The sequence below is a fragment of the Gymnoscopelus microlampas genome (assembly GCF_963454915.1).
Source record: "Gymnoscopelus microlampas genome assembly, chromosome: 4".
NCBI classification, from domain to species: domain Eukaryota; kingdom Metazoa; phylum Chordata; class Actinopteri; order Myctophiformes; family Myctophidae; genus Gymnoscopelus; species Gymnoscopelus microlampas.
Window position 1 is genome coordinate 18,236,025 of NC_139941.1, and position 26,661 is coordinate 18,262,685.

At 39.9% G+C, this 26,661-nt stretch overlaps 1 protein-coding gene and 1 long non-coding RNA gene across 3 annotated transcripts; both read right to left on the minus strand.

Moving 5' to 3' along the window:
• Positions 1–2,416: 2,416 nt before the first annotated feature.
• Positions 2,417–3,913, minus strand: LOC311044328. Its single transcript, XR_014600674.1, has 2 exons — positions 3,316–3,913; positions 2,417–3,133 (listed from the first exon to the last, which is right to left on the minus strand). It is a non-coding gene; the product is annotated as an uncharacterized lncRNA (long non-coding RNA).
• A 670-nt stretch (positions 3,914–4,583) lies between these two features.
• sec14l8 (SEC14-like lipid binding 8) lies at positions 4,584–25,835 on the minus strand. 2 transcript variants are annotated; one of them, XM_084054810.1, is made up of 13 exons: positions 25,532–25,835; positions 24,357–24,415; positions 23,595–23,670; positions 16,229–16,272; positions 14,416–14,478; positions 13,988–14,176; positions 12,334–12,429; positions 12,144–12,204; positions 11,188–11,271; positions 10,501–10,607; positions 7,778–7,917; positions 6,990–7,159; positions 4,584–6,574 (listed from the first exon to the last, which is right to left on the minus strand). In XM_084054810.1, exons 2-13 carry the CDS (start codon positions 24,408–24,410, stop codon positions 6,162–6,164), a joined length of 1,497 nt encoding a protein of 498 aa, XP_083910936.1. In that variant the 5' UTR covers positions 24,411–24,415; positions 25,532–25,835; the 3' UTR covers positions 4,584–6,161. The 2 variants fall into 2 exon arrangements, with proteins under 2 accessions (XP_083910936.1, XP_083910937.1); XM_084054811.1 differs by having other exon boundaries at positions 24,357–24,413; positions 25,528–25,835.
• Between the last annotated feature and the right edge of the window lie 826 nt (positions 25,836–26,661).

Here is a 26,661-nt window from a genome sequence, read left to right on the forward strand (position 1 = left end):
AAACATTTGTAGATTAGCGGTTAATTTCAAATAGCCATAGCCTAATTGTTTCTTTTGGGCTTGTTTTCATAGTCCTGGTTGCTTATTTCTCTCGCAGAATCTGGCAACACTGGTTAGGAGCGCATGCGCTATTGTTATCGTCTCACAACAACTGGAGAGAATTCATCACAGACAAAGGTACGCATCTCTCTGTCTCAGTTCTTTCATGCATTTCGAGTTGATAATGTGTGAAAATCACCTAGAAGATAGCTGTTAGCGTTGGTAATGCTGAGGCGTAATTTTACTTAAAGTGCAAGAGTAAAAGGACTCAATGGTGAAAGAGTTGTTAAGCTTTTACGAAAAGTAACCTCGCATCACATTCCTCACTTTTTTAGAGCCTGCTTCCGTGTTCCGCTTTGACCTACATATTCACGCACCGTTTCCGTATCCGCAGTAGACCAAGGATGCTAAGCCAACATGAAAAGCTTGATTGACTTGATTCCAGTAAATCCAGTGTCACCAGTGGTGGAAATGTTTTACTTATATAAAAGTATCAATACTGCAATGTAGAAATACTCTGTTACAAGTAAAAGTAAGGAATTCTAAATGTACTTGAGTGAAAGTAAAGTATTGTTATCACAATGTACTTAAACCCATTTCACAAGTTTTCAAAGGTATAAAATGTATACAAATCTTTTGAAAATAGCAGATCTAAGCTCGGCTAGGGTTGAAGTGCTTAATGTGTGTTAGTAACTAGGAACTGAAGTTTTCAAATAATTGTATTGGAGTACAACATTTGCCTCTGAGATGTAGTGGAGTAGAAGTCAAAGTACTGAAAATTGGAAATTCTCCTGTAAAGTAAAAATACCTCTAAATTGTACTTAAGTACAGTACTTGAGTAAACGTACTTACTTACTTTATACCACTGTGAATTATTTGACATGTATACAGTGTACATTTTCTGTAAAATGTTTTTGAATTGTTAGAAACAGTTGGAAATGGTTCAAGCAAGTGTGCAAGTGAAAATGATACATATCAGGGTGCCAAGATGCAATTATACCCAAGACTTATTTGGAAAGATGAATAGATACATCATGACACAGAATTATGTGTTTATTCTGTGCCAGATATGTATTTGTAGCCTACAAGTTTATGAACATGGACTGGTCTAGAGAGATAATAACTGTGCAGTAGCCTAGTGGTTAACTGAGTGAAAGAAAAAAAAGGACAATGCAAACAGTTTACAGTGAATAAAGCGTGAATACATATAACTTTGGAGAATTATGTAAATGCAAGCCACATCTCATTGTTTCAACATTATTTTCTGTATTTCAGCATAGCTGCTTGTGGGAGCTACAGCCTGGTACCTGTAACATAAATCCACTCGAAGCAGCACCAGAGTCCAGTGTACACTGTCACATACACAGCAGGTCTCAGGAGCGCTGGTAGTTATGTCCATGAACAAACACCTGGAAAACCTGTCCTTCAGGGTCTGTGAGAAGTTGGGGGAGAGGGTCAGATTCATTCCTGTCGTTCTGGACCCAAACACAGCCAATGGCTGGCTCCGTGTGTCTGAAGACCTGACCAGTGTGAGACACACAGACAAAAAGCAGAAGCTTCCTGACAACCCAGAGAGGTTCAGTAAGTGTCCAGTTGTTCTGGGTTATGAGGGCTTGGGTTCGGGAAAACACAGCTGGGAGGTGGAAGTTGGAGACCATCCCGACTGGACTATAGGTTTGGTTAAAGAGACTGTTGACAGGAAGAGGGAGCCATGTGTTACACCCGAATATGGATTCTGGTGTTTAACACAGAAAAGTGGGAAGTACACTAATGGGTGTGGAGAAACCATCACATTGCAGAGGAATCCTCAGAGGATCACAGTCAAACTGGACTATGACGGGGGGTTGGTGTCCTTCTATGATCCTGAAGACATGACTCACATAAACACTCATAAATACACTTTCACTGAGAAACTCCACGCATTCTTCTTAATCGGAAAGCCTGGTGATGCCAAAACCACTGATATCAAACTAAGCTAAATTTAAATTAAATAATTCCAACTGATTTTGCAATCTTTTATCCAAAGCGCTTTACATAGATTGTGCATTACATTCACCCATTCACACACACACACACACACACACACACACACACACACACACACACACACACACACACACACACACACATTCATTTCATATGGTACACTGATGGCAGAGGAAACCATGCAAGGCACCAACCTGCTCATCGGGAGCAATTAGGGGTTCAGCGTCTTGCTCAAGGACACTTCGACACTAACTCTGGGGGAGCCCGGGATTGAACTGGGAACCTCATGGTTCCCATCCGGCCACTCTACCCCTGAGCCACTGCCGCCCTGTCCATAGGCTACATATAACAGCCTTTATTTGTTTTACTTCTTTAGAAACATTTTCTTTCACATCAGGATATAATGATCATTAGACAGAGTTAGCAGTTTCGATGAATGTAGAATTATGTCCAGGATGTAATTTGTATATAGGTGTGAGTGGACTTAATTTAATTGACTAAACTTTGTTTTAATATTTAATTTTAAAAGAAAAAACACACATATGCCAGTGATCACCTTCCCCTGTGCCAATGTTGGCACCCCTGCCTAAGGTTGCCTACACCTGGTATACAGGGTTCCAAAAGGGGCTAGGGGTATTGAGAGTATTAACCCCATGAGAATCAAACCCCTACACCAAAGAGTCCTATCTATGTTGTATTCTTTTGTCTGGCACGGCTTGTTTGATGCACACTATATCTGGGCATGATATTGCCTGCTGTAGTGAAACTACTAGACCAACATTTGTCCAAAAAAAAAAGGCAATCTACAAAGCTCACAGCAGGTCGCAAACCAACACATGAGCTTGTAGATCACAATTTTCAGCGAAAGGATTTGGTGTAGAGGTAAAAAAAAGAAAGAAAAAAGGATGGACCCAGGTACAGAACTCAAAGGTACCCCTGTCAACAAAGTATTGGATGTTGTTTTTACTGCATGAGTGTCACAGCAATATGGGACACTAGACTGATTGGTCTAATTGGGACTTGGGTCTGCATTCGTTACTGTTGTCATTTTCATGACAATACTGTACTGATAATGTATTCTTTTTTATTAATATATTTTTAGCGGCTCCTGCTCTATACCTGACTTTGTCCGTGTTCACCGTCAACGTTCTGATTGGTCAGACACGTCAACAAAGTGATTGGTCAAGCTTCACGTGACACGTGGCTATAAACACATTATAAACACATATCGATGACAAAATCTATCAAAGGCGCCGCTACCTTCACACAGGGTGTGATTTTTTAATGTACATATAGTCCACGTGTGGAAGGCCAGGCAAGTTATTTTCTTCTTCTGTTCTGTAATAACCTTGGGTCTGGTACTCCTTTCCTATAGTCCCATTATGTTTCTACATGCTGAACCATTTTTGTACCTTTTGCATCTATGTACTATTAGTATCTTGTTGCTACCCTTAACTTTCTTCTGTATTTGCCCTGTGATTCAAACTGCTGTACGTACCACCTTTGGCACCTGAAAGTTTTGAGTCAGGCTAACTAAGTAACTGTCTGTTTTGTTCAGTCAAGATTTGACTTGACACTGGACAACTAATGAACCTGATTTTGCTTTTATGTTTACTTTCATATTCAAATAGTTTTGGACTTTTTCTTTATGGAAAACAACAAAACAGAGCTTAACGCAAAAACAAAGTTCACCCACTTTACACCTGTAAACCAGTGATGTGACAAAGATTTTTTTGATACTTTAGCTTATGTGCTGTATGTTGTTGTACTGTATGTTCTACTGATATTTTTATGTTTGTCATGATTAGGGGTGCAACAGTTAATTGGTGACCTGATGAAGATGTATTAACCTCGAAACATTGTCACGTTATTTGCCTGCACCCTGTTATTAAAAGGCTTTAACTGTCAGAGTTTGCCCCAGAGCCTTCCTTCTTCATACTTCCAGTTCCGCTCCTGAGATGCACCAGACCAGCCTGTATTTGGCTTGAGCTGAGGTGGAACCCCTTTATTCCTAGTTATAAAAAGTAAAAAGTAAACAAATTCCAACTAATCAAACTAATTCGGAAATCAAACTAATTTGCGACATGCTGCAAGCTTGAAGATGGGCTATTTTCACTATTTTTGAACGAAAACATTGTGAGCAGCAAGAATAAAATAGGCCTCAAGTGGTTAATTAATATGTTGATAAGAAATGTAAAAAAAAAAGGCTTCTACATTATTCCATTAATCTATAAAATAATCGCTAAGAAAATTATCGATAGTTGCAGCCCTCGTCATGATCCTATATTTTTGAAAAAGCTATTGAAATCTATTGGAAAAAGTTTACCTTCAGTTTGACATTTTAAAAATAATGGTTTAAAATAATGCAATTGTTTTATTGTACTTACCAGGATGAGTACAATACAATCTTACAAGTATTTTTGTAAGAATTTAAATCAAGCTTCCATATACAAAGACAAGACAAAATATAATGTTGCCTTCATGTTGGCCATGGATACATAGTTTTTGCTTTTAAGAACACACGCACGCACACACACGTGAAAAATGATAAGGCAGAATTATGGTATTTGTTTAATTAGGAACAATGCCTAAGAAATATAGATATTTATCTAGAACATACAAGCTATAGCTATACAGTACATTTTGCATATCCATATGTACTAATTATTTCAGTTTCAGTTATGTTCCCATAGCCCAATCATTGGCCTACTGTACTTGAGCTTTTCTTTACCATTTGTTAAACATGGGGTCTGGGCTATTGGAGATATTTATTGGGTTGCAGCATTGTATACAGTAAATTTTGAATGGCAATGCAATGGGCCAAGTCATTTATTTGTGTTCAAACATAATTTAGAATAATCCTGTCAATTTGTATGTTGTTTACGGGTATGTAAATGATGTAAGAGCAGGCTTTGGTGTGCCTCAAAAAACACTAGTTTGCCTAAAGGCCACTTTGCATTGCTTGTTTGCACTGAAACCAAAAGCTATGCTTTGACTCATCACTTTGACTTTTTTTGAGAGTACAAATCAGTACCTACATTCTACAACTGTCAGGTAAGGATTATGTAATAATTAACAAAAAAAATGTTTAATATACTGTATAATATAATACTGGACATTCTTTTGCATTATTTTAAATTAAGGCTTTAATGTTTAACCTGAACATATTTCTTCCCACTACCAACTTCTGTTGGGTTAAACAAGCAGGCTGATAGGATAAGCAGAAAGAGTTGAGCCAGTGCTGCTGGGTGATAAGCACAAATTCCAGATAACATTAAATATTCACAACTATACTGTATTTCCTGCTCCAACTGTAGGAGGTATGTACAGTATTAGATACATCTCAAGTAATGCGAGTCCTGCATCTTGAATGCAGACTGTTCCTCCATTTCTGTATCAGTGCATGGGCGACATGGTCATTGTCCATGGCTGCAGATTGTTTTCAGATCAAGTATCTCAGGACGTGTGTACCAGTGGTGACTAATCAGTGCAGCTGCATTTCCTCAGACTACCTCGTGTTAAAATAATTCTTGGTAACACTTCCTATGAAGCCCATAACTAACTATAATGCATTAACCTGCTTATAAAACTGTATAAGCTGTTATAAGCACTAAGTAAGTACCCATAATGCAATCATAACACATAAAGTAAAGTATCATAATACTTCATAATTACTGGTCACTCACAGATATTTTCATTTGACCATGATCATAGTTTATTATAATTCTCATAGAAGTACATCCATTATAATCACTGTTATAATGCATTATGGTGCGGTATAAGTCACTATAAGTGATAATTTAGTGCTTTAAAAGAAAATAGCAATAACTCTTTTCTGTCTACGCCTCCTGGAATGTCATTACTTAAAGCACCAAATGAACATTTACAGTGACTTATAATCATTCACACTATAATGCATTGTATTAGTGATTATAATACATTAAGTTATTAGTATTACAATTATGAGGATTCATATTAAAACACTGTTATGTGTTTTGAGGTATTATAAGGTACTTATAACTATAATCATAATCATACAGTGTTCAAAATCAGAATCAGATTTATTGTTATAGGCAGATTGTAATGCATTAAATAGACACAGGCTTGATAGGAAGTATTACCGAATTTGTCTTCAATCATGACTGGCTGGGGCTCCCCTCTTCTAATTGGCTGCTAGACCCACCGTTGGCCTTTGGGGTCTGTAAGTGGGTTGGCAGTAGCACCTCTGACTGGCTGGGGCTCCCCTCTTCTAATTGGCTGCTAGACCCACCGTTGGTCTTTGGGGACTGTAAGTGGGTTGACAGTAGAACCTCTGACTGGCTGGGGCTCCCCTCTTCTGATGGGCAGCTAGACCCACCGTTGGCCTTTGGGGACTGTAAGTGGGTTGACAGTAGAACCTCTGACTGGCTGGGGCTCCCCTTTTCTGATGGGCTACTAGACCCACCGTTGGCCTTTGGGGACTGTAAGTGGGTTGGCAGTAGGACCTCAACAGCGAAGCTGACCCTCTTGGACTGGAAGATGCTGTAAGTGTTGTCGAATCGTAGCACATCTGGAAGGACACAGAAAAACATGTCAATCAACCACAGTTTTTCGGTTGTAATCATGAAAATTGTTTAAGGCGTTCAGACTGCAGCCAAATCTGATCTGAGAGCGCTGACGGTCCACACTGTTTATTAGCAAATGATCAGATCGGATTTTGAAGTACTCACACAATGTCGACCTATCTGCATTGCTTGCTGTGGTAACGGCGTAATGACATAGGCGTGAGTAATGCTATGCTTAAGTTGTACGACAGTGTGGCTCGCCAAAAATAACATCGACAAGCTCACAACATGTCACAACAATCTGATTTCAATCCGGATAGGCCAAAAATCTGATTTGGGCTGCCAGTCTGAACATAGCCTGAGCCTATGTCAGTATAGTACATTCGTATTTTTCCAGTAAGGAATGGAAATTCAGCTCACAGATTCCAGGTTGTTCACATGTAAGTGAGCCATCCTCAGGCACCAGGTGGGAGTTGTAGCGCTGGCTGCAAACCACCTCCTGCATTTGACCTTTCTTCTGCCATTCCCCCTTCTTGGACTTCAGAAACACTCCAAAGCCGATGTCTGCCCCCTCACTAGCAAACTGCCACCTGAGAATGGTTACATTGGACTTACAAACAGTGATATTGCTTGAAACTACATCAGCTTACAGTCTACTCTACAGTACTGGGAGCTTGAGTTTTAAAAAGTAAAGGCAGGAATAGTGGGTTGCAAATAAGGACGTGTGCACAGCCTAATAACAGTAGTTCATAGTGCACAGCTCAAACAAACAGGAGGCCTTGTTCCTTAACTTCCGTAGGTTAGAATTTGTATATCAGACCCCGTCTATTTAGACCCTGGCTTAGATATTACAGAAAAAGTAGAGGTGCATGAGAACAGTTATGTCACATTGGTTATCAATTGGACACCTCACATAATAAATAGATTAATTTATAGTGGTGATACTGAAACATAATATTGTTAGATTCAGAATGATCACTCATACATTTGTGCGTGAGTGTGTGTCTGTCCGTCCGTCTGTGAGCAGCTAATCTCCGGCACACTTGGACCGTTGGCCCCTGGGTAGTCAGATCCAAAATTCCCGCCACTACGAGTCTACGATGTCCCCTAGCAACTTTCAAACTGATCTCCGTTTTCTAACTTTCGACTGTGCCTTGCAGGCATTTCAACACTTAGCATTCAACCCAATTACATAATACTGTGTTAACCTGAGAACGCAGCCGGGGAACAGGATCTCATATTCCATCTGCTTGGAGGAACCTCGACCGACTGTGAGACACTGGTCATAGTTCACCTTCACATGGTCCCGAACATAGTACGAGGTGGGCACGGGACCTACATATTGGATCTGGAAGGAACACACACACACACACACACACACACACACACACACACACACACACACACACACACACACACACACACACACACACACACACACACACACACACACACACACACACACACACACACACACACACACACACACACACACACACACACACACAGTTAGAATATTGGTGTTATACAGTTAATGTTGAAATGTAGCCAGGTAAGAGATGTAAGAGCTTGAGGGAGATGAGGGTAAATAGAAGGCATAACTTACTGTGACACCAGGGCCTTTTAAATAACGGCCAGGAATAGCATGAATAGCATGGAATAGCATGAATCTTCAGTAAAAGACAGATTCAGATCTAAAAAAGTATAGATTTTCTAAATCTGTTTTCTGTCATACATATTCAAGTCTTCCTAGACATACAAGAAGGAGCACAGACAGCTACTGTAAAGGAGCACATATCTATTTATTCAAGTAAAACCAAACCAAAAACATGGTGTGAAATCGTGTACAGTACTGGAACCGAGCAATAGAGGGCAGTGTGAAATCAGAATAGGAAGCCGCCATGAGCCCAGGAGAAATAAAGAGTTTCCTTAGTTTCACCACACCAGGCTATGGTTGAGATTCATCCCTTTGATAGTTAAGCCAATACCAACATTCATGCACACACCACTGTGCTGTCATGTCAATTACACACTGCATGCTTACTTAAAGGGAATATTCAGAGAAGCCTAGCCTCTGCAAAAACAAAATATGAAATTAGTTTGAAAAACTCTTCTTCATGTTCCATGATTTGTGATGTTGCTATTCAATCATACAATATTTAGATGAATATTAATTTCATAGAACTATTGATAGTATATAAATACTTACTTTAAAAGTTTTTTTATTACTATTATTATATTATTGTTCTATTAATGGTATACCTTCATCTACCAGAAAATACACTGTGGCAGGAGGTAGAAAAACCCAGTATAAACTTCCTCCAATAAAGAGACATATTGGGCCACTTTCCTCATGACATTATGCATTAGCATTGCTAACAAATACTAACAGGACAGGAGGTTAGACACTTTTTGAACGTACTAAAGTACTAAGAATAGGCATGATTAAAACTCAGTAAAACAGGTCACCCAAAAGCATATTCCTTTCCTTTGAACGGACACATTTATCAGCTTCATCCACCTATCAGCCTCTTATCATGGTCCAACTGCACATTGATAAGAACAACCGTTCAGAACGACCCTTGGAGAATGTAAAGGCCTGATATCACACAAGTTCATTTAAAAGCTAGCAAGCTCCATACAGCTAATACCAATGACATACAAACAGCTAACACTCTCCCTAATTGCAATAATAACTACAAAAAAACAGGTAGTGTAAAAATAGGGATTGAGGTTGAGCCTCTGTCCATTGAATCTTGCAGGTCATTCCAATGTTCTGATATTCTTTCCTCTTCCTCATCTGCCTTGGGCCCAATTATGTATCTACAGAAACAATGATAAATCCGGGTTCAGTTTGCATATCTAGAAAAATTATCTAATGCATACTCAAGCTAGAGTTCAGTCAGCCTAACTGCTTCTATGGCAACTCTATGCTGTGAGGCAGGATTGCACTGGGAAGAAAGCACAAGCTGTCATTTAAGCAAAGGATTATGTTTTTAACTGTGCATTGTCGTCCGGGAGAGTTTTCTCACCAGATAGGCCTTTTGGTTGAAAGTCTGTTGTGGTCTTGGTGATCAGTTTTAATTCCATATGCAGATCCAGTGTTGTAGATCCAGGCTTCTCTCCAAAGTAAGAGCGATCCATGTGGTGAATATTCATAACAATTCTAGTGGGTTGGAGGATCCCATGTACTGATCAGCTTCTATTGGCCAAGCAGTTTAATTTGCTTGCAGTGGTATGGTCTTGTTGTGTAACCGATTTAATTGATTATAAAACAAATGCATTTTATTAAAATAATGGTTTTCGGGGGGATTTTTTTTTTTTTTTTTTACGAAAATAACCAATCTTCAAGCTCACAATGATAAAAATTGTTTTGTGCAAGTATAAAATATAATTAATTGGTTAAATAGGCTAATCAATTTAGTTGTATGTTGTTGATGTATTTGAGTTGATTCATTGACATAAAAAATATTTAAATGTGCTTCTCAATTATTCGATTAATCAAAAAAGTTATTAATAGAATAATCGCTAATAAAATAATCGATAGTTGCAGTCAAATAGGACAGGTGATACAGCTGACAGCGAAAAGTTCCAAAATACAGCCCGGACATTTTGAGGTGTGGTTGCTTTTGAAAACTCCAGTCCAAGCACATTGAGCCACCAGGACATCTCTCAGAAAAGCTTTGTAACTACAGGAGCAGATTGTAGAATCTCCAACGATAACTACAAACATAAACATCAATGTCAAGGCAGGATTTGCAACAGCACCATGTAATCTGGGCAGACTACACTACCAGAGCCAACATCTTGCATCATTTTCAGCAATGGGTTGCAAGTCTATGGTGCAGGTTTACTGTGACAGCACTAGAGAACAGCAGCCTAGATGTTTGCTTCAGGCCTTGTGACAGGGACAGGGAGATTTTGGACTCACCCTGGTCTTACAACGAGGGTCTCCATCAGGATCAGTCATTTTACCTCCATAGGCCACAGGCAGCTGCTCTGGGTCGATGTATTTAACTAACACCTCCTGCCAGTTGTCTGCAGATCCAGAGATGTTGAAAGGACAGAAAGGACAAAGAAATCAGACATCAGAAATAAAAAATATTGGTGACAATTATAGGCGACAAGAGACCATATTCACATGGTGCCCATTTTGCTCTAACTCAGGGGTTCCCACATTTTTTTCAACTCGAGACCCAAAAGAGAAATGGTGTGTTCCAGGGACCCAGACTTACACAAATACATTATGAATTAATCACTTAAGCCCTGGCTTAAGATAAACTTGTAGATAAGCCATTTCCACTATTTCTGAACTTCTTTTTTTTTATTTCTATAAAATCTCAGAATCTTTTTTTCACCCTGAAAAAGTTATAGATTTTGTTTTTGTAGGAAATGTTAAAAAGGGAATATTTACTTACAACCCATAAAAACGGGTCTGCGACCGACCCTATGTTTGGGAATCACTGCTCTAACTTCGTGTTAGTCTTGAGGGATTTTTCACATCCCATGAAGTTAGAACAAAATGTCCACCATGTGGTCAATTAACCAGCTTGGCAATGAAACAATGTGACATAATTGCATGAGATGCAGTTACAAAAAAAAGGGTGTCTTGTCTCACCCCCCAGCACTTGGATCTTTTGTCGCGTGCCCTCGCTCAGGAAGTGCTTGACAAGGTTGTAGGCCACAGGGAAGAGTTTAGGGGCTGTAGAGATACGAAGAGTCAAGTTAGTCAACTGATGTGAGTAGTGGTGTTTAGTAACTAAGTACATTTACTCAAGTACTGTCATTTACTCAAGCACTGTACTCAAGTTTGGGGTATTTTTACTTTACTGAAGTATTTCCAATTTTCAGTACTTTTATTGTCCTTTTACTCCACTGCAATTATTTGAAAACTTTAGATACTAGTGACTTCTGTAGATTCTGATTACAAAACATACAGTAACCACTTTAGCCCTATATTTCGGTCATTTGAAAATAGCCGATCTACAAGCTGCGATGCAACGCATTGTGAGCTTGTAGATCTGCTATTTTCAAATGGGACAGGAAATGGGACATTCTGCATAACGAGTACTTTTACTTTTGGTACTTTAAGTACATTTACAGAGTATATACAGAGTACTTCTACATTTCAGTATTGATACTTTTACTTAAGTAAAACATGTGAATACTTTTTCCACCACTGGATGTGAGAGTGATGAAAAGATTAGCCATCCAATATTGTCAACGTTCTAGGTGACAATATTGACACTTCGCTATGATGACACTTATGATGATCATAATGATATTAACCCCTTATGAGGTTCTGAGGCAGGAACCTGTCTGTTGTTCCTGAGTTGAACATAAAGTGTGACAGTGCCTTTGCTTGTCAGGGCTCCTCGACTGGGACAACCTGCCCGAGGAGCTCAGCCTTAAGTACACTGTATCTTTGTTTTGATAAGTTCTTTATAAATAAAGTGTATTATTATTAATACTATTATTATAACTAATAATATAGGCCTGACAAAAATAACTCAGTCACTCTTTAATGTATTTGCTTTAACATGTACCGCAGGGACAGGGAAAAGACAAATGCACCTTTAATGACAAATAGTCTTTTCAACCCCTCTGGATAGTTGTCTTCGAACATCTGGAGGATCTGAAGATGAAAAAAACATTGAGTCAATGCTCATTTCGGTTCAAGAATACCTTATTTTCAGGACACATTTGTGTATGTGTGAGTGTGTGTGTTCTGAGTGAGATATGTTTGTGTACGTGTATACTGTACCTCTCCATATGTCTCAATAGCAGGCTTCCATAAGTGCTTCAGACCCAGACCCTCAACATCATAGATCATGGTTATGGCCTCCACATGCTTCCCCAGCTAGAGGACAACAGACATACACCAAAAAAGGGAGCTATTATTAGGCGTGCCCTGTTGCCTTCACTGGGAAAACATACTTTTATCCCCGCTAGTGATGGGGCTCTAAGGATGGCGGTGTTGGTCAGTCGGGTTATCCACCCACCACTTCAGTCCCAAACAACATATATTGAAAGCTAATACTGGCTGTGGATAAATGGACACTGAATTTGCAGTGCACCTTCATGATCCCTAGAGAGGATACCTCCTACTGATGATGGTGACCCAATGGCCTTTCCTTTAGCTCCACCATTAGGCCAAACATTCCACTTGCACACAGATTATCTCAAAATCTAATGGGCAGATTGCCATAACACTTGCTGGATTGCCTTCTCTGAAATCTCTGAAATGATTAGATATCTGTACTAAGTGCCAACAACAAAACTGTATAAATAACATAAATATGCCATTTGCACAAAGAACCACAGCTATCCCATAGCCAGACATTTTACTCAAGTTCATGACAGCAATGATGCTCTCCTGAAGATCATACGCATAGAACACACTAAACTATTGCCAAGGGGAGGAGATTGCATCAGGAGATTGAACCAGAGGGAAGCCTTCTGGATTCATTATCTTGATGCTCTCACCCCTCCTGGCCTTAATGAGGACATACATTTTATGTGTTTTCTTTAATTCCATTATATTTGTGTTGGTGTTCTTCTGTTATGATATGACAAGCTATATTGTGTATAGTATAGTATTATTATTTGTTGTTCTAAAGGATGTTAATTTACCTGGTAGTCATGCACTCACATGCAGCCTCCTAGTTGTTGATTGAGTGATTGTTCTTGTGTAATTATGCTCTAGTAACTGCTATGCACCCAGGTGCATATAGCAGCTCGTTAAGTTTAGTTTAATTACTAGCCATGTTTTCAACACTACTTAATGAGAGTGTGTTGTCCTGCATTCATGCCTGCAATGATGAAGACCTGATGGTCGTGTTGGCAATGGCATTTTAATTAATAAAGCCATTTTTTTTTTCATGTTTTGTATCCCGCTGGATTTAGGAGCATCACCGACACTTTTATATGGACTTTTTTTCTCTGTCAGCACCTGGTCATTCTGCTTTTATCGTAACAAAACAGCATAATTTCAGAATATGTAAACAACCCATGTTAACCTTGAACTCATGTTAATTCTCAGGGAATTTTACATACATGTAAAGTGACCAAGCAGAGCACACAAACACAGTCTCCCATGCTCATTCTTGAAAAATGCACCCACAGGTCTTTGGCCCCTTCTTATATGAAAACACCCCCATACTGCCCACACGCACCCCCATTGTCCAAGCAGTTACTCCCTGGAAGCCCCCCATACCCCCCCCCCATATCCCTCCCGCACCAGAAGTGCTGCTTTCTGCCCTGGAAACGGCCTGGGAGAGAGATAACTCCCTCTTCATCATTGATCTCAAAATCCCAAAATGTACTGTTGAAAGGTAGTCTATGTTATCAATTTTGTACCTTACTTGCCTGTTTGTGACCATGCCCAAAATAAAAAACATTCTTCATGCTCATCTTACCCTCTGGCACTGCAGGTCACATTCCTTCTGCAGCAACTCACAGTCTCTGATCTTGGATTTAATAAAATCCTGCTTGGAGGCGGACATGAAGAGGCCTTTGGGATCCACTGGTCCGATGACATCATACCAGATAGGACTGCCCTCACGGTCATAGCCGCACATCCCTCCAGACAGATACTTCTCTATCACCTGAATGAAAACAACCACTGCTTATTCAGACCCGCTGAGGTTATTTGTTAATGACAGTATTCTGACACGGTTACTTTCAGGGTCAGATTAGCAAAACATGGTAAGACATAGTTTTCCCCCTAGCAAATTGATCCCTGGGTACTACTTTGATCAAATCTCGCTAAGAAGAGCAACATACGATAAACTAAATCTATCCACAATATGCTGCTATTCAATGACACATTTTATATAACACTTACTTCAGGAAGTCGCCATTCAGTGGCTATTATGTCTACTTTCATTCGAGTCCTGAACTCCAAATGCTGGAATGAAACAGAAATGTTACAGGCGTTAACCAGTTATACCCTATACTTCAAGTGGTTAATGGCTTTGGTTAGCAGATCGAGTATAATGTGTTCATATCAGACCTTTCTAAACATATTATCCACTTAAGATCTAAATATTTATATATTGTCGTATGACTGTTTCAAGTGAAAATAGCAACAGTGAAATGGATGATTTACAAGATAACAATGGATCACAATGTTAACATTTACACCTAGAATGACGTGCCCGAAATTGAGATGCTAGGATGGAAGAGGTTAACAGTGTATAATGTATATTCTGTAAGTAGAGCAGCTACTGCTCCTAAAGCAGTGTGGACTGAGTTAAGTGGCTCAGGAGGTTTTAGACATGCAACTAAGACCTGCCCCCTCAGCAAGAAGCGGATTGTGTGCTGCAACAGTATACAGTATTCACACACACACACACACACACACACACACACACACACACACACACACACACACACACACACACACACACACACACACACACACACACACACACACACACACACACACACACACAGATTAAATAATATAAACAACACACACACACACAAACCACAAACATTCTCGCTCTCACTCTCTCACACTTTGGAATGTCCATTGCATATTGTTGCTGTCAGGCAGAAACCTTCTAGTTCCACATTTCAACTTTTTTTCATAAATTATTAAATGAATGCTGTACTTAATCGTAGAAGAGTGTCATGCAAAGTTAGCGGGTTTTGCAATTCTACTTTTATTTTTAACGTTTGGAAGTGAAACTGTTTTTTTCCTCACACACACGACCCAAAGGTCAGTCAGGAGACTTTCTGACATGAACAACTTGTTGAACCACTTTCAAACTGGTGTCCATATTTTGGACATGTCATTATAGGTAACAATCTTGTGCATACATATTTAACCAATGGATGTATAAATTAGAGCTTGTTTGTCTTAATAAATACATTGGATCCATTGGAACACAGGTTTTGGACATACAGGTACAAGGATGCCACACGACAGCGATTATATTATCTCTGGCAGGCTAATCTAGAGAATCTGTCAGCAGTCTGTCAGCATCATAAACATGTAATGTTGTTGATAGGGATACAAGAAGAAAGGGCACTAAGGAAAAGTGGGCATCTTGATAATTTTGCTATTTTGTCCAAAATGTAAAAAAATATGCATGTATGTATATCATGCACGGTACATCATTATCAGATACAATTTTACGTTTTTTTTTTGTGTGTGTGCGTGTGTGTCCGCCCGCACCAAATATTGCAAAAACACTACACTGATTTGCATCAAATGTCTTGTTATGAAATGTTTTCACTGTTCTGTCGTAAACTAAATGTGTTGCAATTGTCTTTAGCAAGTCTCATTTGGATAATATGGTGTTGATCGCAAAGCAACTTGGTAGGATAACTAGGGGTTAAAATCACACAAACATGTATGTTCGCTCTCGCACGCGCATGCACGCACAGACAGTTGAGTTGACATAATAGGTACAGGATTAATTTGACTTTTGTAAGTAGCGTGTTTATGCAACAGAAGCAAGTCACCATTGTATGTACCCTCATATTAAGGCTAACGTGGAAGCATGCACAATTAACCATTTGCAAAGGCAAAATCAAGACCCTTGCAAATCAAGACCTTCAAGACCTTCACATACACTGCAGGTATACTGTAAAATGAAAACAGCTCTAGAAATGGCTTCTCCAATTCAATAGAAGACCTGCAGGGTTACCTTTCGCAGCATGGCTTCAGACTTTGTGACATTGAAGTTTCTGGCTGTAAAAAGACAAGGAGAAAGAAGAGTTAAGTGTTGGTTGGTTAAGTATCTTGCTCAGGGACACTGTGACTGACACATCTATCGTCTACAGACTGACTATCCTGAGCAGGCCAGGGGGGGGGGGGGGGACAGGTGACCTTCTGATTACTAGACGGCCAAATAAGTGTCCGTTTGGATACATTTGTACACTCTCGAAGTTACAAACGGACTAATGAACACTGAGGATTTTTACCATGGTATAGATTCTATATGAAAACATGACCAACACAATAATTGTTGACACACCAGCTGAACAGGAACCCAATCAGTGTTAGTATTAATGATTGATACATTCTACTGTTCTGCTTCTGGAAATTGAAGAAAATGTTGGCTTTTGATTGATTGATTGATTGATTGAATAATTTAACATTTTTGTAAAAAGTACAGAGGTACAGTTATACAATAATGCTAAAAAGGATAACACAAAAAGCCCTGTGTATTCAATTCATCAAGGCCATGTCAACAGCATGTCTCTAAGCTCTGACATTAGAACTCTTTGCAAACAGTAATGCTAGTTTAGCATTTTTCACTAGTTTTCATTTTTATTTAATTTTTACATTTTGTTTGACTTTGAATTACTATTTAAAGCAGGTTTTCTAGTTTAGTAAAACCACATCAGAAACGTGGACCTCTACGGGGGCCTCCCACGGGTCAGAGACAATGTCAGGGAGAGAAGGATGAGGCTGGCTGCGCACTGTGTCAGGCACCCGGAACTGGTGGCAAGCAAACCTGACAATGTGGGAACCAGCCCAAGGGACAGCTAGACGCTCACTGCAGAGCTCTGGGCCCATAGGGTGTTGGTTAGGCTGCTAGTTTATTAAAGATTCTTAGGTTAGGTTTTTGTGTGTTTAATTTAGGGACCAGTCGAAATTTACAGAAGGGTGTCCGTGGAGGAAAATAGGGGAGGGTCATGCCTTTCTAATTTTAGTACAAGGGAGGGTCAGCTAACTTTACTTTGAATCCAAGGGAGGGTCATGCAATTTTGAATTGATAAACTAGTTTGTTTTTTATATACATTTTTAGTACAGCAGAACAGTGGTCAATGACCCCTCTCTATTTCAAATGATACGAAGGATTCAAATCCAGTAACACCTTGGTCTATTTAGAATCAATGATGGTCGTTAACAAGCCATCAACGCACAGCAAGTGTGAACGACCCAGTCAAATCTATTCAGCGTCTTAACGATGGTGGTTGAACAATTAAGCAACACTTCAACAGGTGTTAGGCATATTAGAGAGATGCATTATCCCAATTTCCAACACAGAGATATCTTTTAAGTGTTTTTGTTGCTCATAGAATTACTTACACCAGGTAGGTTACAATGACCAATTTATAACTGGATATTCATAATCATTTGAAGTCATTCTGTGCATGTGATTAATTTGGATCTATATGGACAGTTGTGCATAGATGCCAGCCTAGCTCCACAAGTAAAACCAGAATCATCAGGCCATAATTGATAGCCTAATTGTTAAGACTTAGAGAGGGGCCATATTCGAATTGCACAAGTACAAGCAAGCACATGCGATTGATATGGGCACATTTCCTACTAATGATGACTCAACCAGGTAAACCGGTACAGTTTCCCTTGAAATTCTAGCTCCCATTTCTGTGGAAGTATTTAAGGGAGGTTTTAGTACATCAAGGTAAATACAGGCTTTTATTTGATGTATGATGACGCATCAATGTTGTCAGTTACTTGGAAGTCGGGACATATATATATATATATATATATATATGCAGGCTTGTAATGCATCATGTCACATGCAGGGCACAGTACACTATCAGAATCCAGAAATTGTTAATGAAAAAGAACAAAGCAAGTTCTGGCAGGACACAAAGTCATGTGTTGTCTCAGGTCATGCTCTAGTCATCTCAACTAAACTGATTTAGTTATTGAAGGCCATTCTGACTTGCATGTGTCCTGTTGTCTACTAACGCTGTTGCATGACAGCTAATTTAATTATTTCTGCTACCATCCATCACCCCAATACAAACGGTCATGAACTCTTTTGTGCTTACTAACCACTGGAAGTTGACTGCAAGTACAGTGCTATGTGTGCCAAACAGAGTCTGTAATTTACAGTGGTCAACATGTACGCTGCAGTAGACAGTAAAGTAAACACACATGCAAGCTGGTTCAACAGCATGGATTTGATATGCCAAGGTGTGGCAGTTAGTTACCATACCTTAGCAGGGTAGGTATGCATTATTTTCAAATAAGTACTTATGTGCTTAGCACACATCCTACTTAATTATACTATGCTTGAGCACGTCTGAATGAAACTGCAGTAGCAAGCTACTGTAGTATCACTGGTGAACAAATATAAAAAGTATGAAGGTGCCGTTTTTGCTGGTGATTAAACTTCCTTCAACAGTGAAAATCAGGAAGTCATCAACAAAATATAAAAAAGGAAGCTGATCAGACCACTATGCTACAAAACAGACCGCTTGCAACATACAGTAGACCTAAAGCCCCAGCATTGACCTTAGACGTTTATTGTTATAGGTTAAAGCTTTATATTCTGATAATCATTGCTATTAGCGTGTTTGTTCAGTAACCAATGTTCAATCGTGTTTTTAGCAAACAGAAAATAAATGTTCAGGTGGGTTACACATTTCATTCAATCAGGAGAGAGAACCAGCTTGTGTTCCAGCAACATCAACAACAAATCACAGAAGCTCCTATAGATCTGCTATTTCTATTTTTTCTCGCTCAAAAATAGCAGATCTACAGGCTCACAAAGCGTCACATGACAATGCAGCGTTGTGAACTTGTACCGTACCGTAGATCGGTTATTTTTCCTATTCGTCGTACGATAAAGTACATATGGCTTGTGGTTAAGTACTTAAATATATCTCTATAGTATCCATGTCTGTTATTGTGTTCATAGGGCAGTGGTTCTCAAAGTGGGGTCCGGGGACCCCCAGGGGTACTTGAGGGGGTTCCAGGGGGTCCCCAGCTAAATGATGGACAGGAACTAAATGGGCCCTTAAGGGTCTGTAACTCTGAGGGTGTACAAATGGAACCAAATGGACCCTAACGGGTCCATTTGGTTCCATTTGTACACCCTCAGAGTTACATTAACATTGATTTTACAATATGAATTGGGGTCCCAGAGGTATAAATCCCATTAAATGGGGGTCCGTAGCCTGATGCATGTCAAACTGGGGGTCCTTGAAATTAAAATGGTTGAGAATCACTGCTAGAGAGCCGTAAAAACCTTCTCTTATTGGGGTCCCTGGCTTATCTTTTCAAATGGGGGTCCGCGAGCTAATAAGTGTCAATTTGGGGGTCCTGGACAAAGTTTGAGAACCAATGTCACAGGGACTCGGGAGTATAACATCCTTGCCATGAAAGATCAGTACTGGAAATGAAAAATTTTCCCACCCTGCAACAACCTTTTTCCTAAAGACATGCATGGATGCATTTCATGTATTGCGCTATAGCATTTTTGCAGCCAGGAAACATGAAAGAACAGTACTATTCTGACTAGTCTAGCTAAACTTGAGAATATGATGTCTGACTGAACATGAACTGAGATAATGACACTTTTATTGGAGGCAATGCCCAGGGAGTGAGAAGGCTATCTCACTGACCTCTGGTACAGTAGAGTAGAACAAGATCAAGATACCTGTCATGACCAGCGTGCCAGATTTTGCGAGAGAAATAAGCAACCTGGTATATGAAAACAAGCCCAAAAGAAGCGACTATGGGCCACATAAGCACTTTAAACCTATATACATCGGCTATTTGAAAATAGCCCACAGCTCACAACGTGCTGTGAGGTGACATGGTCTCTGGCACAAAATATTTTCAGATGGGAGTCCGTGGACAAATAGATATTCATTTGGGTGTCCTTGACATTAAAACGTTTGTTTAAACAACATTAGGAAAAAAGGCAAAATTAGCAACAAGCGCAAAAAAACGCAACCCTGAACCCGCAACTACCAATATTCAGTTCAAAGTCCAAAGTTGCATATACAGTAATAAGCAGACATGGCAACACTGGTCATGACCCATCACAATTTACACACTCATGAGAATACCATTATGGATCAAATGGTTGCCATAAATCTTCTCTCTTATCTCTCACAGTGAAATTCTCCACAGATAAATATATCTTTAAGCATATGTCTAGGCTGTTTGCGTCAGTGATTTCAATCAGTTAAGGGAAGGGCAGCCTACTGACCTCTAGAACACTGGTTCTCAACGTCAGGTCTGGGGACCACCAGGTGGTCCAAATGGATGGACCCTGGTCTGTAAATGAACACTTGTGAATTTTACAGTGTAAATTGGGGTTCCCAAAGAAAGGAAAAAAAGGTTCCTTTTGTACCCTCTCAGAGATACAGACCCTTATGGGTCCATTTGGACCTCTGATGGTGGGATGTTGAGAAACAGTGCTCTAGATAGAACATCATCCATACTTTCTTTCACAAGGATAGTGTCCCTTTACTGTAAAAGAGACGCATATGGGCCGTCCATCAACTGCCTGAAATTCAAACTGTATACAATTCCAGGGCATAGAACAAATCCTGTAATTAAGATACATTTTGAATAGTTGGGTAACGTGGTAATTACAAATATTTAAATGTACAATTACAATATAATATACAGCATGGGTCTTCTTCAACAGGGTGTCCAGGACCCTTATGGGGTCCTCGTAAAGTGACTACAAGACTAATAATACATTTAATTTGCAAAACACTGATGATAGTCCTGCCATATGAATCTGTGAAGCCATCAAAGCTGCAGCATCACTTGAAGACAACTCATAGTCAGAGCCGTAGGAAGCCATTCCCAGTTGGGGGGGATATATTTGTACCGGCCCACATGCGGTGGTTATTCCCCTTTTATTTCCGTTTTTTATTACTTTAATTAGGTTAATTCGGTACCAAAAAATGTACTCCATAAAGTGTATATGTGTGGCATATGTGTGGCCTCATTTGAGGCTTTTTTCCCCGTGGCCTCGCGGCCCAAATACCGGTTTGCGGCCCACGGGGGACGAATCCCCCCCGTCCCCCCCCTTTCCTACGGCCCTGCTCATAGTCACCTGCGGAATACTTCCAAGATAGCATCAAATCTCTCCAAAAAGAATGAAGTCTGCACACTGGGTCATGCTCCAAAGCCTTGAAAAAAATCTGACGTCTGATGAAGAGCCGGCAGGCTCAAAGTCCAATGGTGTAAAATGTAACCAAAATATTTTTTAAGCTTTGGAGCATGAACCAGTGTGCGGACTTTATTCTTTTTGGATTCTGACCTCAGCCCAGCACCTGTTTTTTAGTGAGTGGATGTGCATGCTTTATAGTTTGTTTCAGTATCAAATCTCTCAACAGTCAACAGACATTGATGGCTTTCTCAAAAAAGTTTAATATGCAACGTGAGTGACACAATGTTAGTGAGGGTCCCTGCTTCGTCTGACTCTCAGCTATGGGGTCCATGGCCTGAAAAACGAAGACCCCTGATTTATATCATTTCATAGTGTTTGTTATCTCGCATGCCCTCTGCCATTGGAACAGATCAATGCCTTCATTTGCATGAGATGCAAATCTCTTTTCTCTCTGTTTCACTGACTCTGTTTACAACAGGTTCGGTGAAACATGAAATCATCCACAGGGCCACTCGTTTGCAGTGAGAGGGAAATAACCTGAATCCCTCAGCACCCATAATACCCTAACAGGCCCCTCTTTGTCTGAATTTGGACTCTCTATAAAGGGTTTATGCTCTGTGATCATTCAAGAGGGTCTAATTGACAGAATGATACACCAACTAGAAAATACATTGGGCTATCCCTACTGTAACCAATTATATACAGTAGGCCTAGTCCATGCATAATTGGAGTCCTCTGATCCCTGCTGAAAATTATTGCTGAGCCTATTTGCATGCTGTGCTCTAAGAAGGTTGTTGGCACTTCTTTACATCTGTTCTTCTGAGAATGCTCTCTAGATTCAGTCAGATGGTTGCTTCTAACTTCTTTGAGATGTTTGAGATTACATCGCCTCGTTAGTCTGTTACACTCATTCTAAAGGATCTGTCCAACCTGGGCTTGCCACTGATAAAAAGGCGAGCAATATTAGCTGGGTTTATAGCAGCGTAAAAGTGATTGCTACGTGCTCTCCTTTTGAGTGTGGGGGCAAACATACTTTTATATACTGTGTATGAATTAATGAATGAATGAAGGATTTTTTATGTTCGTGTCTTGTCATAAGACCCATCCCTTACGGGATTATAAAACACCAAAAACATAGATAAATGAAATCACATTCTCTTCCTGGTACTTAGGAGCTATAGATAGCCTGCGTACATAGGGCAATGGAGTCAACAATCGAAATGTGGAATTCAGTCTCTGTGAGCCTCAAAAGCCTTTTAGAATGCGAATTGGGGGGTGGCAGGTGATGGCGAAGGGTGGCCATTTCTTGTGATTTTGTTTCTTTTCCTTAGGGTTACCTTTATTTTTCCTTATGGACACTGGTTGTGTGCACTGTTGTGACTTTCTGTTTGTACATGGCTGAATGTGAGGAAACGAACATCAGTAAAGGGAAAATATTTGATTAAAAAAAGTCTACTGATATGCAACATAACGCTGGGATTAAGGATTTCTGTATCGTTATGAAATATTATAGGAATTCTGGGCAGAAAAGAAACTATAGAGACCTACAGCAGGCCACATTTACACTTCATCTTGTGTTCATGTAGTAAGTAGTACAGTGACTACTGGCAGATGCACCGTGACCCATCGTTGTCAAACTTTAATGCGATTATCTTTAGATAAGGATCAATCACAGAGCGCTCGCCCTCTTCTACAGAGCAGAGCCGGCCTGCTCAACAAGGCCTCCTTTATAATACCTTCCACTTTCCTCCTCACTGTAACATAACGCGTGCTGGGGAAAATCAGTTTCTATGGGCTGGTCACTGCTCATGAATAAAAAAGACCATGACCAAGTGTTCATGTTTCAGTCATACATCCAGGGTCACATTTTCTGCTTAAAAGAAGTTACCAGTGGTTGCTCTCTTTCTTAACTTCACTACTGTACATCAACACGTGATGCAACGACCAACCACAGAGGATGTTTGCAAAAGCTTTATCTAACATGTCCACTTGTGTAGCAATGGCTTATACCCCACTGCTGCAACTTCTCTATATTGCAGGGGTATGGAGACATTGAACATTTGGAAGGAACTTCCTCTGTTCCCACCCTGACACATGTACACTAATTATAACCCACAGTGCAGCACTGAGTGCATCTCAGTACACACTGTATAATAAAGATGTATCATACCTCTTAGCCAGCGTAACAGGAAGTGATCATGCTGGGCCGGAAGTTGAGGAAGAATGTCTTGTATCCTCTCTCGAAACTTGGGGGGAGAGAAGTAGAGAGAGAGAGATAGAGAAAGAGAGAGAGAGAGAGAGAGAGAGAGAGAGAGAGAGAGAGAGAGAGAGAGAGAGAGAGAGAGAGAGAGAGAGAGAGAGACACAGGGAGGGAGAGAGGGGGAGAGGTGGGTTGGCTGGGCATCTCTGATCATAACCATGCATTATGACCATTGAGGATTTTAATACAATGAGTTCAAATCTAAGGGAATCTTCAGTTTTATCTGAGAAAGCAAATGCATCATGTGAGTTTAATAGTGTAGTGGTCCTACATGTTTAGATCAGGTTCTAGTTCCTAATTTTACTAAATCATGTGATGACTGACATATGCCTGCATAAATGATACAACACAATACAATGATGGTACAATATTAACTGTAAGCACAGTATGAAAAATAAACAGTGTTATTTCCACATTCCAGTAGGAACAGTGAATTGAATTAAAAAAGATAATAATCCAAATAAAAATAATACATTTGCCTGACAAAGAACACTCAAAGAAAGGCCATTATCAAAGTCTGCGCTGCATCGATAGCGACATTATGTTTGCAAAGATAACAAACAACTGACTGATCTGAACTGATAGCAATAATGTGTCAAACTGCAGGTTTTTACCACCGACTCAAACGTTACTTACGAAAGCATTTCATAAGATTGAAACGTATATTATTACCTGTGCCAACGCATTGGCCTGTTTGGGACTGAGATCTCCAACCCTTCCACTCATCGTCTCTGTGGAGGATAATATGAAGTTATTAATCCTAAGAGCTCTGTGTGTGTATTATTATCTTCTCCGCTGTGCTGCCTGTGGCTCAGTGTCTGACTGTCTGTGTATAAAACGTGTGTGATGATGTTCAGGGGGCGCTGTCCATGTAAACACGCCATATGGCACGCCCACTGCGCTCTCGCTCAAAAAATAGAACAGATCTATAAGCTAATAACGCGTCGCGAGGTGACGCGTTATTAGCTTGTAGATTTGTTCTGTTTTTTGGGGGGGCGAGCGACAGTCTCGTGCAATGGATGTATCATCCCTACCTTCCAGTGTTGCCACGTCGGCTTATTATAAGCGGCTTTGGGCTTCTTTTTCTGTAAAGTCGCTTGTAAATATTGGTAGTTGTGGGTTGCGTTTTTTTTGTAATTGCTTATTTTGGGCTTGCTTCCTAACGTAATTTAAAACTAGTGGTTTTAAAATATTTTCATGTCAGGGATCTCACAAATTAATATGTAATAATTATCCAATAACCTATAGCCCTGGTTCAGAGCGTTAGTAGTGAGTTATCTCACTAACGCCCTGGACCAGGGCTACCAAGAACCCCCCTATCTGAAAATATTGTGTGCCAGGGACCCCCATACAAGATTTGTGTTGTTAAAGCTACAAGCTTCTTTGGGCTTGTTTTTATAGGCCTGGTTGCTTTCTCTCACAAAATCTGGCAACACTGCTCCTGACGCACCAAGCAGTCGCAGTACATTCCAACGTGCCCCGTCAGTTTCCAGCTGGTGTTACATCAGAATTGGTTATCAATGAATGAATGAATGAATGGCTTCATTTAGAACATGTTAAAATGTCAAAAACAAGCCTCACAGACCACAACAAAATACTATAATGCTACATGTTCAAAAATGAGTAGGATAATGGCTGTGATATTATTACATACATACATTTCATGTGTATTCCAAATGTGTATTTGGAATACATGAAATATCACAGCCATTCTAGCTACGTCATCGCTTGACGTCCATATCACATACATCAACATGGTATAAAGTTAAATACACCAAATCTTTCGCCACAGAGAAATTAAACAGACAATTCAATAATGTAATAAAGTAATTAATATATATACTTACAAGTATACAGTATATAATATGTATCAATAGATAAGAAGTCAATCGTGTCCACTGTTTAAACCGTTTGGTTGTTGTTGGGGGTGGTCCACCATCATGGCAATTACACTCACGTTAGATAGATCACCATTGTTGTGTACAAGTAAAACGACAACATTGACAACAGAGGATTGAGCGCTGAGTCACAAAACTAGACGGGTCACCAAGTTCGGTGAGACTCTGAGTCTGCGCACCTATCGGCTTGTGAGAGATTATGAGATAATGAGACTGATTGAATTCGTTCTCCTGTTATGACATAAACATGTGGAATGCTCTACCAAAAGCCGTGAAGGAGTGTAAAACCCTACTCTCCTTCAAAAGGGCTCTATAATACCTACAGGAGGCTGCAATTCGAAACTGACTGGCCCCTGTAAAAGTGAAAGCCTAGCCCCAGGCAGATTCAATCAATCGATCAGATTGGATGAGTAGTAGCCATAGAGTTAAAAATAAGGGTAGTAGCCCCCGCCCACTCCTGCCTGATAACACGTAATGGTAGCATTTTATTTTTTTATGGAAGAGGTATTATGCTATATGATACTGATAGCAGTGGTGGAAAAAGTACTCTTTTTGTTTTTACTTTTAAGTAAAAGTATCGATACTGCAATGTAGAAATACTCTGTTACAAGTAAAAGTCGGGAATTAAAAATGTACTTGAGTGAAAGTACAATATATTAGTATAGACATCAAAATGTATACTGCAGAATGTCCCATTTCAAGTTTTCAAATGTATGTGACAAGGGTGAAATGAGGGGTTCTTAAAACTTTTGTAATTTGTTTTTATTGGTGCTTAATGTGTATAATTGCCTCATTTAACCCCACCATCTTATTATTTTTGTACCAATTATTATTACGCACTGTATTGTTTATAATTGTTTTCCCCATGATCCCCTGGTCACATGTATTGAGAGACATTGAGTGGCAGAGCGGCAGTCACGCGGTCACGCCCAAGGCCACGGTCATGGCCAATGTCCCCAGACAGACTGTCACCACGGACAAATGAAAGAAGAGGGAGGTGTGGTTTGGCAGGTACAAAAGCGGAGGCGGGACCGTTTGAAAGAGAGAACAGAGCACCCAAGTGACAGAGGCGTCAGTGA

Bases quoted from the DNA above. Each gene is read 5' to 3' on its own strand.
- sec14l8 (XM_084054810.1), bottom strand. From the start codon at position 24,410: ATGAGTGGAAGGGTTGGAGATCTCAGTCCCAAACAGGCCAATGCGTTG. The intron at 7,160-7,777 runs GTTAACACAGTA...AACCATTCTCAG, and splicing joins TTCCCCGGCTGCGTTCTCAG to GTGGCAGTTTGCTAGTGAGG. The intron at 6,575-6,989 runs GTGAGCTGAATT...GTGTCCTTCCAG, and splicing joins ATGTGAACAACCTGGAATCT to ATGTGCTACGATTCGACAAC.